This window comes from Macrobrachium rosenbergii, chromosome 3 (genome assembly GCF_040412425.1).
Source record: "Macrobrachium rosenbergii isolate ZJJX-2024 chromosome 3, ASM4041242v1, whole genome shotgun sequence".
NCBI lineage: Eukaryota > Metazoa > Arthropoda > Malacostraca > Decapoda > Palaemonidae > Macrobrachium > Macrobrachium rosenbergii.
The window spans coordinates 22,972,266-22,991,789 of NC_089743.1; the positions used below are offsets into that span (position 1 = coordinate 22,972,266).

The following is a 19,524-nucleotide window of genomic DNA, read 5'->3' on the forward strand; positions in this document are numbered from 1 at the left end:
CAGTTATACCTACAAGGCAACCTAATCCAAAAAAGTTTAAAGCCTAAATTTTTTCAAAAAACCAAACGAGCTAACATCTGAGAAAAAGAAACAATATGGAGTGGGATTCCAGCCAAAACTTTAATAAATATGAATACAGAAATGCAAACATATCACTGTTCTTGAAACACAGCATCATAGTTAGTCTGCTTTTTTAATTAGTAAGAAAAACCAGTGCTTAGTTAAATTTGTGGCCGACTGCAATCCTTAAAGAGTGAAAACCATCATCTGTTTGTTAAAATTACCCATTTTTCAAAAACTGGGGAAAATATGTTAATCCCTGTATCACATATTAACAAAACGCACATATAACAGGGAAGTGAATGAAAGATCAAAATAAAACAAAGATGATAATATGAAAGGATAAGAAGAAATGTAGTATGTTGGAGACAACACAGCAGAGAACAAGGACAAGGTTATGTATAATGACATAGCTCCCTGAGACCTGAGGATCTGCTCAAACATGTGGTAGTTTGTACAGGGAGATTGTTATTTTCTTTCTTTAAGTCACTAAGGAATTTTGGATGATTTTGCGTGCCCAATATAGCTTAATCATAAGTATGTAATGGGATTGTTATGAAACAAACTAATGTGTAATTCATGCTAATTTCCTCTTGTCCATGATCTAAGGAGAAATTAAAATATAGAATGGAGTTATTATATGGAGAACATTGGAATGATTTTAAAGCTTTTAATGTCACTTCATCTATGATGGCAAGATTAGATTAAATTTCTCAAAATTAGTTTTCCTTGGGCTGTCTCCTTTCACATCACTAAGTAGAATTGTCTTATTTCCTTCTTATAAGGACAAGCATTGGTTCAGAATATATTCCATGGAAGAAAATAAAAAAAGCTTGAAGTTAAGTTCTTTTACTGTATATCTGATCATATCCTGAATGAAACTACTCATTAATTCATAACCACAGTTATTTCTCCAATTGGTTCGTGCAACTCTCCTATGACAGATCTCCACTAATTTCGAAAAGTTTAATTTTCTGATCAGTACATATCTAATTATTGCACCATTTAATATTCCCTGGTTCTTTTATAGGTTTCACAATTCAGAGGCGTGTAAAGTACATTGATGTAGTTAATTACTATACAGTATGGACTTAACAGTGACACATTGTAGATGTTGTGGATTCTTATTTTTAGATTGATAGGCATCTGTACTGTTATCATCACTCACATTTTACACATTTTCTCTTTAGTGGGGAAACATCTGAAGGTTTCTCTTCATTCAATTCAGCCTTTTGCATATTCAGCCTAGATTCTGATCTGTTCCACTTCATCACCCATTCCCTGTTTCCTTGATGTTCCTACTGGTTAGCTTTCTGCCACTTGCATATCTACTACTTCACCATCTCTAATTGCCCCTCCCACTTTCTTATTTTGTGCATAAATCTTGGTAATCTTGAGGACTTCAGTCACTTTTCTAGCCTTTTAATATGTCTCTATGCTACTTTCTCATTTCTGTCATTGATCTTAGCATTTTGTAGTCACACCTTTCCAGAATTATTTCAATATTCTTCATATCCACCGATGTGAGCTGTAGAGCAGTATAGGCTTTACACTTACACCAGGGATTATCACTTTGTTTTCTAATAAGAGACTTACTGAAAAGATAGTCTAGCAGTTTTGTCCCACTTGATTCATGCTGTTGCTATTCTTCCTAGTGGTTTCTCTATTCTAGTTTAATCCAGCTCTAGTAATAAAAGAGTATTTATTGCCATATTTTAATTCTGTGAACATTTTACTACAGGCAATGGTTGCTATAAAGCATACTCAAAGATGCTCTGAATCTGTTTGCAGTTCTTTGTCCTTCAAGTTGTTTGCCATTTTCATATGCAAGTTTTCTTAAGTACCACATGATATTTCATTAAAGCATCTTTGCTTCAGCAATCGCCACGTCCAGAGCGCAAGACAAGTGCAATGGAGCACTCATCAGTGGATACAAAAGGGGCCACCAAGCAGCTTTTCCAGAAAAATTCAAAAGCCATCATTTGGGGCATGCAGACTAGGGCTGTACAGGTAGGGAAAATTATGTTATAACTCTGTCTTTAAGTACCTGACAGTTACATAAAGCAATAATGTTCCAGTAACTGATTTTTGTTAATGGTTACCCTTATGATAGATATATGTGATCTGTTAGGTAATGTGAAGTACTGGCTGATTGTAATGAAAGGCATTTGACTCTGGTTCCTTGTTTACAGTTTTGATTTTTGTATAATCCAATTATATTTTCAGATTTAAAAATAATCCAGTTCCATATCTATACAATTACATCATGTTTTTAACATTTTGAAAGCATTTCATTATAGAATGAAAACATTTCAGGGAATGCTTGACTTTGACTTTGTGTGCTCCCGAACTGAGCCATCAGTATCAGCCATGGTCTATCCATTTACGGGTGATCACAAACAGAAGTTTTACTGGGGACATAAGGAGATTCTTATTCCAGGTTTGTGAACTAAATTCTTTAATTTGGACTTTTAAACATTCTGGGTGAAGAAATTCAGTAGGAATGATATTAAAATGTAAAGTTAACTTGTGTAAGAGTTGAGTAAGTAAAGCCATATTAACAAGGGTACTTAGAGATGACAAACCATTGTTAAGTCTGTGTAGTTCACCCCACAATATGTCCCTTCTCTCCAAAAATTACATTCTTTTCTCTCCCAAAATGTAATTACTTGTTGCCTGTCACAAGGTCCACTATGGTTAACATTTTCAAAAAAACAAATAATGTAATGCATAGGCCTGGTAACAAGCAGACAAACATATTAAACCACAAAAAACCTCCTTGGCGAAGCCAGTTCGTAAGAAATTGGCAGTGGTTATTTAAATGAATGGGTATAGACAACTTAGTGAATTAACAACCTTACCCCTTGCATCTATAGTGCTTGTATTCTCCTATTGTATATTCACCTTCATATTTCTTATTGTTTGATTATCCTTCATACTTCTTATTTCATGTTTAAAAAGCCTTAATATGAAAAGTTCCTATATACAGTATTTTATAATTTCATTTTATAACATATAAAATGAAACTTACTTTTAGTTAGTGGCATGACGCGTGTTTTACAATTTAAAAAGTCTTGACATTGGAATTACATTTATCACAGTTGTTGGTAGTATTATTTCAGATTGTTACATGCATTTTATATTTTTTCCAGTGTACAAGAATATGGCAGATGCCATGAAAAAACACCCTGATGCTGATGTTTTAATTAACTTTGCATCTCTACGGTCTGCATATGATTCAACTATTGAGACTCTTGCATTTCCACAGGTGTGTATTTTTATACTTATAGAGCATTAACAAAATAAATAAAAACTAAAATTGTATATTAGTAAGTTTTGTTGATGTTAAAATGTAATTTATACAAGCAAAATTAAATGTATCGTACAAACCTATTGTTTACAGTAGTATTTGACTTCAGAAGTACAGTGGGAGAAATACCAGCAGGTCAGGGAATACTTGTCATTTCCAAACTTACCTTTCATGTAGGCTGCTTGCGCGCTTGCAACTGATGCCCGGGGTATGTGAAAAACACGTAAAGTCGTTCCACTAAGTATTAAAAAGAAAAGTTGGAGTAAGCAGGAACACTAATGCTGATGTGCCCTGTAGGACTGCTTGTTTCTTTCTGTGTGACTGACCTCGGGTCGAAGGCACTGGTCCTGGTTTTGTTGTTGTAAACATTCATTCGTAGCCTGTGGGCAGTCTGAAAAAATGACAAAAACTTGCCGATAAACAGTTCACAGGAAAAGGAGGTTAAAGTGTACCCTACCTAAAGGTGGTCCTGGCAACCCTACCTGTTGGGTAGGTCCTTAAACTAAACCTATAAGCTGCTGGGAATGGTTTAGCTTTGAACACGACAACATTCTGCCCGCTTCTCTCCCTGCTTTTCACAGAGAGAGCTCTTCCATGACTTTGTCTATCTTTTGGTTTTGAAATTATACAAAAGTTTGTATAATTTTCTAGCCTATTTAGAATAAAGTTGCATATTAAAAACCTTTTTACTAAACTAAAATTCTATTTTCTCAACTCTCGTCCACATTATTTTAACAGCATTAGGATTAAACTCTGTAAGAATTAAAATACCTAGTCTTGTATGCTTCCTATTAAGGAACAGCTGCTCTCTCTCTCTCTCTCTCTCTCTATCTCTCTCTCTCTTTTGTGCAATTATTTTCCTATGCAGAATAGGAAATCATTGTTAATCAAAAGTATGAGAATAGTTCCTTAAATAATTTTCCAAAGTTATTGTGCTATTCTTTTTTATTTCATTGTGCAAGAACACACTCTGAAATTTTAAGATGTATGGCTAAAAGAAGTGCAATTGCCTCAGAAGAAGTGTAATTGTTTCACCCTACCTCTTCCACACTTCATGAGTTTGGAACATAAATGTTTGTTCCATTACGTATCACTGGAATTTAACAATTCACACTCAGCATTAAATAATGATAGCAACTTTGTACACAGCTCTGCAGTTGCTGTTGCAACCTGAATGTCTGTGACACTTATTCAGTCTCCTCAGACTTGATTCATTCTTCCAACTGGAAAAGAAGACAGAATTGATGGACTCTGATAATGAGAGGCAATACACACAACATAAATAAACTACCATACCAAGAAACCCGTTAGTTATAATAGTTCCAACTGCAGTTTAGTTGGGAATGATCAAGCTGCTAAAACACCTGTTTGGCTGATGCAAAACTAGAGATCCATCATAGAGCTGCTGGAATTTGAATGAGAATTTGTGGATATAAGAGTGAATGGTGAATAGTGTTCATGTGAAAGAAACAGTAATAAGCAAGAGTGACTGAAATAGTTATGTAATTGTATGTGCTGGTTAACCGTCTTCCTGTCAGTTGATGAGATGGACATTAGTGTCCCATACTGCCTAAGGGTTTTCCCTGGAGTGATAAAAGTAGCAGGAGGCAGCACTTACCATTAAGTATGACTCAGGAGTGGATAACTCCAGATAGTGCATGCGTATTGTCAGATGTCAGATTGATGAAATGCCTGTTGAGTAAAATGAATATGATGGTTCAACTGGGTTCTGACCTCAACCAACAGGATCCCACTACCACCTCAAAACCTAAATAGGAAGATTTTAACCTCATATCTGTCACATTCCACAAATAAAAACTTGTTGAACCATTTAGCACTACCATGTGCCTGCCATTAAAACCAAATTAAGATCAAGAATATGCTTATACAAGTAGTGAAGTAGAAAGAGCTCTGATCTCTAGGACAAGTATCTTGACTTTTTTTTTTTCTTTTTGCTTTGCCATCAGGTGTGTCACTGCTTACTGTCAAAACGACTTTCCTGAGCTTGTATGAGATAGTGTTGTCAGTTACCACTGACAAGTTCATGGTGAAGAGTAAAGCAGGCAGTTACTCAGTAGTCATTAATTTCTGAGAACCTTTACAAAAAACTCTTACTAATCTACTGAAGCAGTATTATTGCAATGAAACAAGACTTAGTGTTAAAATTAACCAGATGCTAAATGCAAAAAAACATGCTGAATATATTACCTGAATATATTAAATACGGTATGTAAGTGAAGTAACCTACATGAGCAAATATGTGAAAAGACAACGGAAAGCAAACCTAGGACTGAAGAAAAGAGTGGTAATTGCAAATGGTGGAAAGTGTTCTTGTACAGAATCATAAGAACATGGAGGTAAATACAAAAACAGTGCATAAAGAATGAACTAAAAAAAAAAGTTATAAAATATATGGGCCTGGGTGTGGTTTAAGGTTTTTTAAAGAACTTTACCTTCACCAACTCATATATTTACAACTTCATCATCATCTCACATGCAGAGTGGATAAGAAGAGAACATAAAGTAGGGACTACTGTGTTATGGACTGCACAAGTATGGGGAATAGGATACATGTAATTAAAACCATCCATCATAATGGCAAAATGTGTATAGTACTCAGAATGAGAAGCTAACACTAGTTGAAAAATAAGTTGGTTTTCCTCCTTTGACCCAAAGGAAAACTAATTACAAAATTGTCTCAGAACTAGCAAACACCAGTGCAAAAAAGCACTTCACCTGGCAAAGCTGAAAATTGCCTTGTTAACTGAAAATCACCTATTGCAGTTATTCCATTGAAAAAATAACACTGCACCAAAAGATCATGGAATTGATTGTGTAAAACATTAGGTAAGGCAGCCCTCTGCAAAAAAAGTCTTTGGAAACTTGAGCAGTAGACTCATTCCAAGCTACCCAAAAAGTGACTGACTGGTTGCACACCTATCTTTTTACCTCCATTGTCTTTTACAGTGAATTAGAGTCCAAGGGAATTGGTTGACCATGAATTAAGGCTGTCATAGGTAGTAGGTTTACTGTGAGGTGAACACTTTAAAATAAATGATGATTGAATTTGTTTATGCACAGAGATATTCAGAATAATTCTTTATTTGACTTGATGTGTCTGGGACTGTTAGGTCATGGACTTTTTGGTTTCAGGTTCGCACTATTGCCATTATTGCTGAAGGTATTCCAGAGAACTTGACAAGAATATTGATCAAACGTGCCAAGGAGAAGGGAGTATCAATCATTGGGCCTGCAACTGTGGGTGGCATAAAGCCAGGCTGTTTCAAAATAGGCAATACTGGAGGAATGATGGACAACATATTACATTCCAAACTTTACAGACCAGGAAGGTAAGGAAATTTATGACTGTACTGTTTAGGACTGTGTTTAAGTTTTTGTAGAGATTTACATTAATGATTCTTATCAAGAATTTGTTATGAAGGGCCCATGGAGAGGTTGCTCAGGGAAGTAAAGCATATTTCCACTAATTAAAGAGCCAGATGTCTGGAAAAATGGATTTTAAAATGTACATGTCTTCCTTCAGCCTAAAGTTCTAATTTATATGGAGTTATTTTACATGGATGCAAATCAATTTTGTTTCTTGTATGGATCATTACAAAGGTCCCACAACAGTGTACAGTACTGTAATTTCAAATGCCATGATTCTTTCAACTTTGTTATCTAACTTAATATGATTCAGGCATTTAACTTTTTTTGTACATGTGTGAGTTCTTACTTATGGTGTTTGTATCAGAATCTTCAAGTTGCAATATTAAATTTACTTCAGTGGATTAGGAATTACAAGTTTTTGCATTGCATTCACTGTTTACTTGTCATGTTTCATAGGACATACCATGTAGAGTGTACCTTGTGCAGCATACTGCAAATGGCGCTAAAGGTTCTTTGTAGTAACCTTTCAGCCACCAGCTGCATTGCTCTCTGCATATTACTTTCATATGTTCCCTTTGATCTTTTCCTGTCTGGCTGTCCAACTTACTTAAGTTTACCTTGCTCCAGTTATCAGTTCTTATTTAAGAATAAATACTTTTGGTGAGCCTTATAAAAGGTGAAGTGTGATAATCTTTACATTATGTAGTTGTTCACTGTAAACCTCTCAGAGTTACCTACTCAGTTACCAAATTCCCTTTTATATAAAATAATTTAAATTCTGATTACAAGTTTTCCAACTATACCAGAAAGTGAAACCCTTATTTAGCCAAAATGGTCTATAGTAAAGAAACAGTTACCTGTAATTTTTGGTAGCATAGTCGCTTGTCTCGTCCTCAAGGAGTTACCTTCCATGGTGACCAAACTAATATCAAAGAATTCTCTTTTATTGGTCTCGTGGCCAGGTATTATGTTGTAATAATAAACACTATAACTCATGATGGAATGTGTAATAGACTCAAAGATAAGAGGCTCTTTCCCATATCTTACAGCGAAGCTGTACCCTGGTTCTTTCCTTCACCAAAACCTACAAGAAGAGGAAGTGACTAATGCGCATGCGCAGTCCACCTTATAGTCGATAACGGATTGGTGCGGAAGACCAAGAAACCGTTACTTTCCTTGGTCACTTTAGATCAGTTTCATTTGTCGGTGCTTCATATTTCATAATGGAATCCCCTAAAGAAGCAAGTTAAGTACCTAGTTTTAAACTTTTTGGAATGGGTAGTTAAATTGTGTGTTAAATCTGCTGCAAAGGTTATGTTGACAGAGAAAATGTTAAATCAAGTCATGTGTATGGCAAAGGGGTTCCAGATACTACGATAGGGGATGTCAGAATAAGTGACGGTGCTGCTAATAAACATTTGGTACGGGTGCAACTTGCCCTACCTGAGGGGGTAGAAGGCCGGGAACGGGTGCTTTATGTCGGAGCTGCATCACATATACAGCCAGAGTTAAAAGTTCATGTGTTATGTAGTAGTGAGAATAAATCCGGTGCATTGGAGGCTGTTGCAGACACCAGGGCAGAAGCATGTATTGCAGGGTCATGGCAGGCTAAAGGCCTGGGTATTGATGTAAACAAGTTATGTAGGTCGGGTGTACAGTTGCAGCATGGGAAGTGATGAAGGTGCTTGGGGATTAGTCAGGCCACCATCCAGTGTGGGGGCACATTAACAGATGAGACTGTATATTTTGTTCAGGGCACACAGAAATTGTTCTTATCATTGAGTGCATGTAAGGCATTAGGGTTGGTTGATCCTAATTTTCCTAATCATGTGGTTAATAATGTTCATCAGATTGAGTGTTCCAAATGAGTAGTGGAGAATAAGCCACCTCAGAAAATACCAGTATCCCCCCCACTGAAGATAATGTGTCATTACTTATGCAGTGTTTGTTTGAATGCTTTTCTGGCACTACATTTAATATAGATAGGAAGCCTCTCCCAATAATGAACGGTAAACCTCATCATATTCATATTCATTTGTTGCCTGATGCTATACCGCATGCTTGTCACACACCCATCACTGTCCCCAAACATTGGGAAGACAAGGTTAAAAGACAAATTGATAAAGATGTCTCAGCAGGTATTTTGCAACCGGTGCCTACAGGAGAGGTGAAAGCTTGGTGTTCCTGCATGGTGGTAGTTGGTAAGAAGGATGGCACCCCCAAAAGGACAGTAGACTTCCAGAAATTAAAAATCATTTTGTAAGAGGAAAAACATCATACTTTTGCCCCATTCGATATGGTATTGAGTGTACCTGTTCACACATTTAAGATGACGGTGGATGCCCACGGGGGGTTCCATCAGGTTGTGTTGGATGGGGAGAGCTGAAAGCTCACAACTTTTATAACACCTTGGGGGAGGTACCAATACTGTCGCACCCCCATGGGGCACTGCACTGCCTCTGATGCCTACACTTGACGGTTTGATGATGTTATTGCAGATATACCAAGGAAATTTAAATGTGTAGATGACTTACTTTTGCACAGTTCTAATGTTGAAGAGGCTTTTTGGCACACTTATGATTTACTTTTGGCTTGCAAACGGAATGGGGTAACATTAAATCCTAATAAGTTCTAATTTTGTCAAAGAGATGTTGATTTTATTGGCTATAATCTTGGTTGGGATAGGTATGTTCCATTAGGGGATAAACTTGCTGTGGTAAAGAAATTTCCTATGCCTGAGCACCCCAGTATATCAGATATTTGTTCATGGTTTGGACTGGTAAATCAGTTGGCACCATTTGTAGCTACAGCACCAGTTATGGGACCTTTTCAAGAATTGTTGATAAAGGAAAGAAGTAGAAAGGTATACTGGGAGAATAATTTGAGGGCAAAGTTTGAGCAAGCAAAGAAAGAACTGTAATTTGGTACCTGAGGGATTGGCTTATTACGACAAATCCTGCCCAACTGTAGTGTTAACTGATTGGAGTAAAGAAGAAATGGGTTTCGTAATTTTACAGATATGTTTTTTACGTATCTCAAGATGTACCCTTTTGTTGTAAGGGTGGCTGGAAATTAGCATTATGTGGCAGTAGGCATCTCTCTAATGAGGAAATGAATTATGCTCTTATTGAGGGTAAGGCAGCTTCTGTTGTCTGGTGCTTGAAAAAGACACACCTCTTTTTGCTGGGGTGCCCAAATTTATTGCTTGTGACACATCACCGTCCTTTAGTTAAACTATTTGGTGATTGTGAATTAAAGCACATTGACAATCCAAGGCTTTTCCAGTTGAGAGAAAACACTGCAGTTCAGATTTACAGTGAAATATATTGCTGGCAAGAAAAATATAGCTGCTGACACTTTATCTTGATACCCGAGTCATAAGGCTACCCCAGATAACATAGATATCATAGATGCTGAAGATGTGGATGTTAGGGTGTCTGCTGTGGTGACTGCATCAGTGCGAGGCACAGAGAATGTCATTGTTCTTGACAGTCAGGTTGTCAAGAGATGTGCAAGTGAGGACGCAGATTGCCAGCTATTGCTGAAAAGAGTTCGAGAAGATGACTGGCCCAGAAGTAGAAATTTAGTAGAATCCGCATTGAAACTGTTCTTTTGGATAGGAGAGAAACTCGGCCACATTGGTGGGTCGGTAACTTATTCATTTGGTGAAGGACATACACGTCTGGTGGTACCGAGTGACTTAAGAGGTAAAGTGGTGAGCAGTCTGCACTTAGGCCACCTAGGTGTAGATTCAGTGTTACATAGGGCACAGCAGTCTGTGTATTGGCCTGTGATGGAAGGGGACATTAAGTTTCAAAGGACTAAATGTGAGACACACAATGTACACGCACCCTCCCAACAACAAGAAGCTTCTTTGCCCACCCAGCCACCAGAATATCCTTTTCGAAAGACTGTGGCTGACTTTTTTCAGTAAGAAAACAGATCTTATTTAGCTTATGGTGACAGGTTGACAGGCTGGCTGGAGGTGTCACACTTCGCCAGTGGCATGACATCAAAACTTACCCCTGTGATGAGAATGTTTTGCCAGTGGGGCACTCCAGAGGAAATATCCACTGATGGGGGTACGAACCTAGCGAGCGCTGAGATGACAGATTTTTACAGAAGAGGGGTGTGAAACTTCGTATCTCATCAGCACATTACCCTCAGTTAGATGGACAAGCGAAAGTAGCTGTTTGCTTTAATGTATAATCAGGAATAATGTGAAAGGAGATGGCATTCTTGATACAGATGCAACAGCCAGAGCTCTTATGTAGTACAGGAACATGCCCCTTAGAGACGTTGGCAAATTGCCAACATAGTTAGTCTTGGGGAGACAACTACGGGATTCTGTCCCCATGGCAAAGGAATACTATCTCACATTAAGAGAAAGAAAGATAGCACTGGTCAAAAGCATGGAAAGAGACAAACGGTTATATGACTTGCATCTGCATGCTAAGCAGCTACCATATTTACGGGTGGGGAATAAGGTTCATATATAAGACGCAGTAAGCAAAAGTTGGAATCGATTGGGGGTTGTAATGGAAAAATATCCATATAGGCAATACCATATTAAGGTAGATGGTAGCGGCAGAATAACTAAAAGGAATCGCTGTCACCTGACGTACATACCAGCACCACATCAGCATGCTACCCCTAACCCTAATGTGGGACACATTCCTGATGGTCCTGATGTCAGCCGCCCAGCTTCTCTGCCCAGGTTTAGTTCACGTACCTCCAGGCGTCCAGTATGGATGAATGATTATGAGAACTACAGTATACCCCTTAATAACAGGGACATGTACACATATGCCTCGTGACAAAATTGTTGTATATTATGTCATTATTTTATATAATATATATATATATATATATATATATATATATATATATATATATATATATATATATATATATATATATATATATATATATATATATATATATATATATATATATATATATAATATATATATATATATATATATATATATATATATATATATAATCTTTCTTCTTATCCAGTGCACATATATTATCACTTTCAAAGGTTATTTACTCAAAGAATGAACTAGGGTGGCAGCGGAGACCGAGTGGATATCACTTTGCATATGCACTACTCACCTACTGTACTGCTACTCATCTTCCTTCAAATATTTTTTGTATGGGAACTTTTCCTGACATGCAGAATGGGTACAATACAAAGTAGGTTTGCATTTAAAGGCTTGATTTTGTTTTTTTAAAATGGAATTTGTCCATAGAATGACTAACATCTCTGCTCATGTACTGTACTCAGAAAAAAATCACTTACATATTCCAAAGGCTTGATGGAAACAAAACACAATAGAAAATATAGCCTTATTTATGCTCATCAGTGCCAGTAGATTTTCAGAATGGTACACAAGTAAAGTCGTTACGATGGCATCACCAGTGGCATTGATAATAGGCATTGATAAGGCACTGATGATGGCAGACAAGAGTCCAAACTTTAGGTGCCTGGAAGTTGAATGGCAGCACTGCTATTTGCTTGGGGTGAGCCCTGCTGCCCTAAAGGCTTACGGGAGAACAGATGTGGAATTTTTTTCTCTCTCTCTTTTTTTTTTGTAGAAGCAAAAATCCTTTTCAGGTTTCCTTCAGTTGGTTAAAAAAAGTTTAAGTATAGTACTGGTTTTGGTCATTCATGAAATTAAAGCAAACTTTCATAAAGGGTTACTTGTAGTACTCAGCCATAATCAACATTACCATAAAGCATGTGTTTCCTGAAACAAAGTTTTTTTTTCCCCTTGAAATAGTATGTTGGGAATCCGTATATCTTCTCTGGTACTTAATGTATTTTCATTCGCATATTGAATACAATTAGGTGTCCCATATCCTTATTATAAAACTGATCTTTACTTTTTAGTAGCTAGAATAGATATATACATAACTATACTGGATATGCTGTACTTTATGTTAAAAGAATATAAAATATTTGTATATAATAAAGTGATCACTGTCTAATCTCATCATCCATATAAAAGATAAAAAAGCCCACAGTTCGATTAGCCACCATCTACAAATGAGAGTGAAATTGTAGCCCCTTCATTGTTGCCTACATGTAGGTCATAGGAAACAACTGAACTTTGTGATATTCTGTTGCAGTGTTGCTTATGTGTCACGATCTGGTGGTATGTCAAACGAACTCAACAACATAATTTCACACAATACTGATGGAGTGTATGAGGGAGTAGCTATTGGAGGTGATCGTTATCCTGGCACAACCTTCATGGATCATCTCATGCGTTACCATGATAACCCTGAGGTAATGTGCATATTAAGGTGTCTCTGATACTATTCATAACATTTTGTACTGTCAAGTAATTTATACAGTTACTGTGCAGTATATTATAGTGTTTATTATATCACATATTGTCTTTATTATTAGATTTTGTAATTTAATTCAGGCAAATTCTGTTAATTACAAAAGACTGGAGTTTGTGCCTTTAGGCTCATCCATACCATTTTTCATAAATTTTTTTCTCATACTTGATCAGACTAATTATAATAACTTCTATTTAGGGAGATTACATATCAAGAAGTGATAATTCAAGTACTATAGTCTGATTTTCATTATTGCATCCCTTTGTGTAGGATATATATTGTTTGTCATACTTTTCTAATATCTAGTAAATAGAGTAATGTTCCATTCAACACTGAGGTGTTCTTGCAAAATGCAAACCATTGCCTTAGTCATTGTCTATACTTCCCAAATCTGAACATTTAAGCTTGTACAAGATCATCAAATCACACCAAATTGTAGGCCTTGCCTGAAGGATTCATTTTTAATGGGTGAGCCAATCGCCAAATTTCTAGAAATTACCAAAACTTAGTTACTGACACATTTTGGACAGTTACATGTCCAAATAAACATCCTAAAGATTATTCCTCAAACAAATATTCCAAAGGGGTTTATAGATAATTTTGTTCATCACTTCTATGGCTTTGTGAACAACAAATTATTTAAAAGTTTTTTATGATCTTTTAATCATGTTTATTTGGATATTGTAATTTTACTTTAGTACCATAGTAAAATATCACCGTTGTCTTTGATGAAAACAGAGGTGCCAAAGAAAATGTAGAACCAGTCATATTTTTTTTGCATGTACAGTAGTGAATAATTGTACAACTAAAAATAATTTTCAGTTAATGCTTTGCATTTGGAGACTTGTATAGTACAGTGCAGTAATAAAAATTTGCAAATGAACATGTTATACGCATGTATGCAAGTAAATGAAGTATAAGGAGAAGGCATCATTGAACAGGAACATTGTCCAGGAAGAAAAAAAGAGAAAAGTTTACAATAACTGTAAAGATATGCTCTTTTACCTAAAACAGTTTCCAGGTTATTACAGAATAAGCAAGAAGTTTTTCTTTTGCAGTTTATCAAAACTTATAATCTAAAAAAAAGTAGAAATACATATCTCAGAGATGACTGCACATAATTCAGTGAGACTATGAGGATTTGTAGTAATAAATAAGGGTGTCAGAATTGGCATAGGAAAAATATTTTGGGCTGCAGTGGTTTTTATATAATTTTATATATAAACCATTATATGTAAGCTGCAAAAACTTAGAGAGAATGATTTTTTTTAGTTTTCCAATATGGGACTTTTAGCCAGTTGAATGATGACATAAAAATTTGAAACAAATCCTTTTGACTATAAAGTCAAGGTGTCAACATATGTAATAATGGGACCTTTTTGCATCGGTGCACCCTGTAAATGTGAAGTGACAATTGGAGAAACCTAAAGTTGAAAAATTGGACAGTCAAGTTGCAAGAGATATAAGGGAAGGAATAAAAGTAAAAGGCAGAAAGCAGTGATGGCAGGGTCCAAGGAATGCTGCTAAGAACATTTAATATTACTGACTGTATTTACAGTGTGCCACACAATGCATACTGCAAGTGGTAACACCTCTTCCCCACCAGCTTATTAAAGCAGTGGTTTGTACTGTAAAGTGAAACATTTTTCTAGTTTTTCACACATATATACAAATGGGAAACCATTGTTTTGCAAATGTTGTGATAGGAAATATAGATTCATGTGGAATTGTGACATGAAGACAAAAAAGCAGTAGGCATACTGATCAGAGATGCAATGGTAGATGTGACAGAAGTGAAATGAATCGATGGTAGAATAATTAAAATTAAAATGAAGATAATGCACAGATTTCTTGTAGTAGCATCATCATCATTGCCACCAACCTCACTTGACTCAGAGGGCCTGTATGAAATTCTGCCACTGATGTTTTTCCTGTGCTCTGTCATTCATAAATTTATACTCATCTCAAGCCTTCCTTCACATAGTTCTAATCCAAGTATGTCTTGATCTTCCAACTTCTCTGGTGCCCACAGGAGCCCAGCTAACACTAGCATATCCTGTTTTCCTAGGGGTTGTACTAAGTACATGTCTGAGCCCTCCATCTCCATCTTATCATTATCTCGTCTACAAGTGGTACTTTCATAATTTCCCTTATTGTATTATATCTCTGTCTATCCTTGTCTCTTCAAGGAATGAGGCCAACCCTTAACCAGAACTGGTTCATTGCTTCATTATGGGCAACTGTCACTGCTCGCAAAAAGTCTCTTGGGCAGCAGGAGAAAGCTTTATCTTTCTGCTGTCTTCACATAACATGGAATTGTCATAGTTGTTCTTCGTAGCTTGGCTGGATGTTTCGTCCTAAGTCACTCTCAACTCAGGAGGGGCCACATTTACAGCTAGAGGAATTCAAACCAGATCTATGATGGTCATTGTCTCAGTATCTGGTAGTATCAAGCCCGGCACTTTTCCTACTCTAGGAGGCAACCTCTGAAGAGAAAGAATTAGGAAAAGCACATCTGTCCTTCAGGATCCCTCAAATGGGGTGAAGATGAATCTCAGCTTGGACAGTGATTGAGAGTAGATTGTCTTCAAGCTAAGGCATCAGCCTGGCAGCATTTACAGGGACGCACATATTAGGCGAAGAGGTCTTAGTTAGGACATCTTCCAGTGTTGTTATGGAAGGTGCTCCTGAAGTAACACTGATAGGAAAAGGATTGGTCACAGCAGGAAGAGGCATGGTAGAAAGAGTTATATGGATCATCAGGTTCAGGTGAATTTTCACAAGACTATGAACAAGCCTTCATCATTTGGCACATCTGCATGGGTAGCAGGCAAAGTGGGAGGAAAAAAAAGTAGAGCCGTGATTAGAACTGAACTGGCAGGTCAGTCCGAGGGTAAGATAGTGGTAGAGATGTTATGTTTGGTAGAAGGCTAACAGTACGTAAGGCAGGAGAGGAGGAAATATGTTGATCAGGAACAGGACAGCAACAGTGGTCCAGTAACAGGCAGGCCAGTTGTCAAAGAGTTGGCATTATTGAGAATCAGGCTGAAACATCAAGGACTGGGGCTCTATCACTGAACCAGATATAAAGACACCACTGTTTCTAACCTACAGAAGAAGCAGATGCATGGGCAGTGGGACACCTTAGCAGCCACCCCTTGTATGTCCTGTTCCAAATGTAGTGGAACCAATAGTTAGGGACTAATGGCAGTATGTCTCAGGTTAGAAACAACAAACTAACCTGGCTGCAAAGGAGGTGAGGGTCTCTGTTAAGGAATAACTCAAACACAGGACAGGCACTACTTTGAAGGTCTTGAAAAGTACACTGGGGCATGGTAAAAGACAGAAAAACACACAGCACAAAATCAGTAAAATGCAGGAGAGCTGCTAAGTACACAAAAAACACAAAAGATTACTTATTACGTTACTATTATACAGTGAAAAAGTAATTAGCAGTTGGAAAATGAATCACACTTCAAAATAAAATTTAAATAATTATAGGAAGCAGTAAGCATAATTGATACATTAATTTACTGCAGAAATCACAAAAATGCAAATTACAGTCAATACTGAACAGAAAACAGTTCCTAAAGGTAATGAGATAGGTTGTTATTAATAGGAAGGAAAGACAAAAAAGATAGATTGTCAATAATAGGAAGAAAAGGCAGAAAACATGCCTAACAGCTACCCCCAAAAAACAAGTAACAAAGCAAGACAATACATTTACAGTTCATCACATAACAGTAAATTAAAAAGAGAAAAGAAATTGGCTGGTGCGAATAAGAACTCACCTCCACGCACTAACTAGGTTATAACTTGTGGCAAATTTAACAAATTAAACCTGTGCAGTAACAGTAACAAATGGTAAAAATTTATCAAATTATATAGGAGACACAGGAATCACCGGTCGGAATGAATCAAATTCTGTGAAAGGACCAAATTCTCTAGGTGACGAAAATGTTAACTACTTATGGATAACTGTACCTGGCAAAGCTAGCAGTTGAAATGAATGATCCTAGTTGCTGTAAATACAGAATTCTTTTTTTATGATTTATTGACTTAGCACTGTGTGAAAACCGGCTGAAATAAATAATTTATGTGAACAATATTAAAATACATTATTATTCCTGAAATAGCAACCCGCTTAAAAGCAAACATCTGAGGAATAACAATAGTGCTGTTCGCTGCACTGTATGCTCATAAAAAGTGATGCACAAGGAGCCAGACTACCTCTTTCCTGACAGAGGAAAAGATAGTAAACCTGGGAACATTCTTTGAATGATTGTAAGCATACACGGCATATAATTAATGGTATAGTGATGAAGCAGAAGAGTAACTCGTTAGTAATTTGGACACTTGTTGAGAGGGGGGTTGGGGCCTGTAGAAAGACCAGGAAAATCATGGAAACAAGGCATAAGTCAGGACCTAGACATGCTAAGTTCAGGCAGAAATTGCACAGGACAGAAGATAGTCAAGGAAAATCTTTCTATAATTGACCCAAAAAAGGGAAAATCCCATGTAAAAACATCACTGATAATAATTATTTGCATAAGCCAAAATTATGGATGTGGGAAAGGTAGGTATTAGTTTCTCAGTGTGTTAAATATGTTTAAAATATAGATATACTATAGTACCTTTAAAATATGAATAGGTAGTCCCCTGGTTATGGCGGGTCCAACTTACAGCGTTCCGTACTTACGGCACTTTTTTAGATATATTCACCAAAAAATCAGTTCTGAGTTGCGGCTGATGTTCCGAAGTTACGGTACCGTAACTCAGATTACAGAACTGTAAGTGCTAATGTTCTGAGTTACAGCATTTTCTGACTTACAGCACTGTGCTGGAACGGAACCCCCACCATAACCCGGGGACTGCCTGTACTGTCTATATTTTGTTTCGAGAATCATATTAAATAGTCTGGTTAGAATATAGTAACGATTCATGTGAATGTTTGTTTTACTTTTCTTGCTTCACACAGGTAAAAATGTTAGTTCTTCTGGGAGAAGTTGGAGGTGTTGAGGAGTATGAAGTATGTGAAGCACTTGACGAAAAACGCATTACCAAGCCCATTGTTGCTTGGTGTATTGGAACTTGTGCAGGTTTGTCATCTGTTTCTGAAGAATTTGTGGGGTTTCCTGTAATTCTGTTTCAGGCCTTCTTATGGAATGGGGGAAAATAAATAAGAAAGTTTGGTACTTTGCCATAAAAAATTTTTTTTTTTATATAACATTCAGGTAACATTAACTCCTTTTAGTTGTTTGTATGAGGGACATGAGGTATGCAACTACAGTACTTGATGACTAACATGGTACCAAAACCTTTTCATATCAAAAGTCTGTTTGGTATTCACTGTATGTAAATCTTTCAGAAGTCAAGCTAGAACCCAAGTCAACTCTTGTACAATTTCCTGATGTTATTCATTAAATTTTTCCAGACATGTTCTCTTCAGAGGTTCAGTTTGGTCATGCTGGAGCATGTGCAAATGCTGAAAGAGAAACTGCTGTCTACAAGAATAAGGCCTTGGCCGCAGCTGGAGCACATGTACCTTCAAGCTTTGATGAATTAGGCATAGTAAGTAGAACAGTGATTTTCTTTTTCTTGATTCTTGCTTTTAATGTTAACTTGTAATGTTTGTATTATTAACACTGAATAATTGGAAAGGAACAAATTGAAAAAAATTGGCCATTCTTAACATTAACATATGGTAAATTTCCACGTATAAGACGACTTTAAATCATAAAATTCACCCCTAAAAATTGGGGGTCATCTTATACTACCATTCTAAAAATCAAACCTTGAATTCTAAGTGATGTTTATTGGTAGGCTAGCCTCGGCCTTGGTGCAGTAACCACTGACATACATGAAAAGATTCACGTTATGAAATAAAGTGATAACAAAGTTAATAAAACCATTTTTACCTTTTATATTATTGGCATGTCTTCATAATAAATAGTCTATTCAAGGAATAATTCCATATTGAAATCAACTTTTATGTATGCGAGGCCAGCCAGCTGACAAAATGTAAATATCGAGTTATGGTTGCACTGACAGCAACCTTTATTTTCAGTAACATAGTGTAATTACAGTAATAATAACATTTAGGATAACAATATTCATTTTTCATTAAAAATTCAGGCTTTTTGTCACTGTTTAGAACAATTCAGTCATACGAATGATAATTATGTACGATAATTATCATACTTTATCACGTTGTTAGGGGTTACTTATGATTGGCGATGCAACGTAAACAAAACAGTGGTTTCCCTCTCAGGTGACGTGTAGGAAAAACATGATATAGAATCGACTTTGTCATTTCATTTACCATATATGCTCGTTAATGCGTGATCTTGCGCATCATGCGACCCCCGAATTTTCACCCATAGAAAATGATTTTATCATGTATCTAG

General features: G+C 36.5%; 1 protein-coding gene across 8 annotated transcripts in view; it reads left to right on the forward strand.

The window, feature by feature from the left end:
• ATPCL (ATP-citrate synthase) overlaps nucleotides 1-19,524 on the forward strand; it is a 122,614-nt gene that overhangs the window by 81,598 nt on the left and 21,492 nt on the right. For all 8 annotated transcript variants that reach the window (XM_067128324.1, XM_067128348.1, XM_067128329.1 and 5 more), the window contains 7 exons: nucleotides 1,939-2,070; nucleotides 2,377-2,500; nucleotides 3,213-3,328; nucleotides 6,524-6,720; nucleotides 12,899-13,058; nucleotides 18,096-18,216; nucleotides 18,552-18,688. In XM_067128324.1, the coding sequence (XP_066984425.1) occupies nucleotides 1,939-2,070; nucleotides 2,377-2,500; nucleotides 3,213-3,328; nucleotides 6,524-6,720; nucleotides 12,899-13,058; nucleotides 18,096-18,216; nucleotides 18,552-18,688 (987 nt within the window). The remainder of the gene's footprint in view (nucleotides 1-1,938; nucleotides 2,071-2,376; nucleotides 2,501-3,212; nucleotides 3,329-6,523; nucleotides 6,721-12,898; nucleotides 13,059-18,095; nucleotides 18,217-18,551; nucleotides 18,689-19,524) is intronic.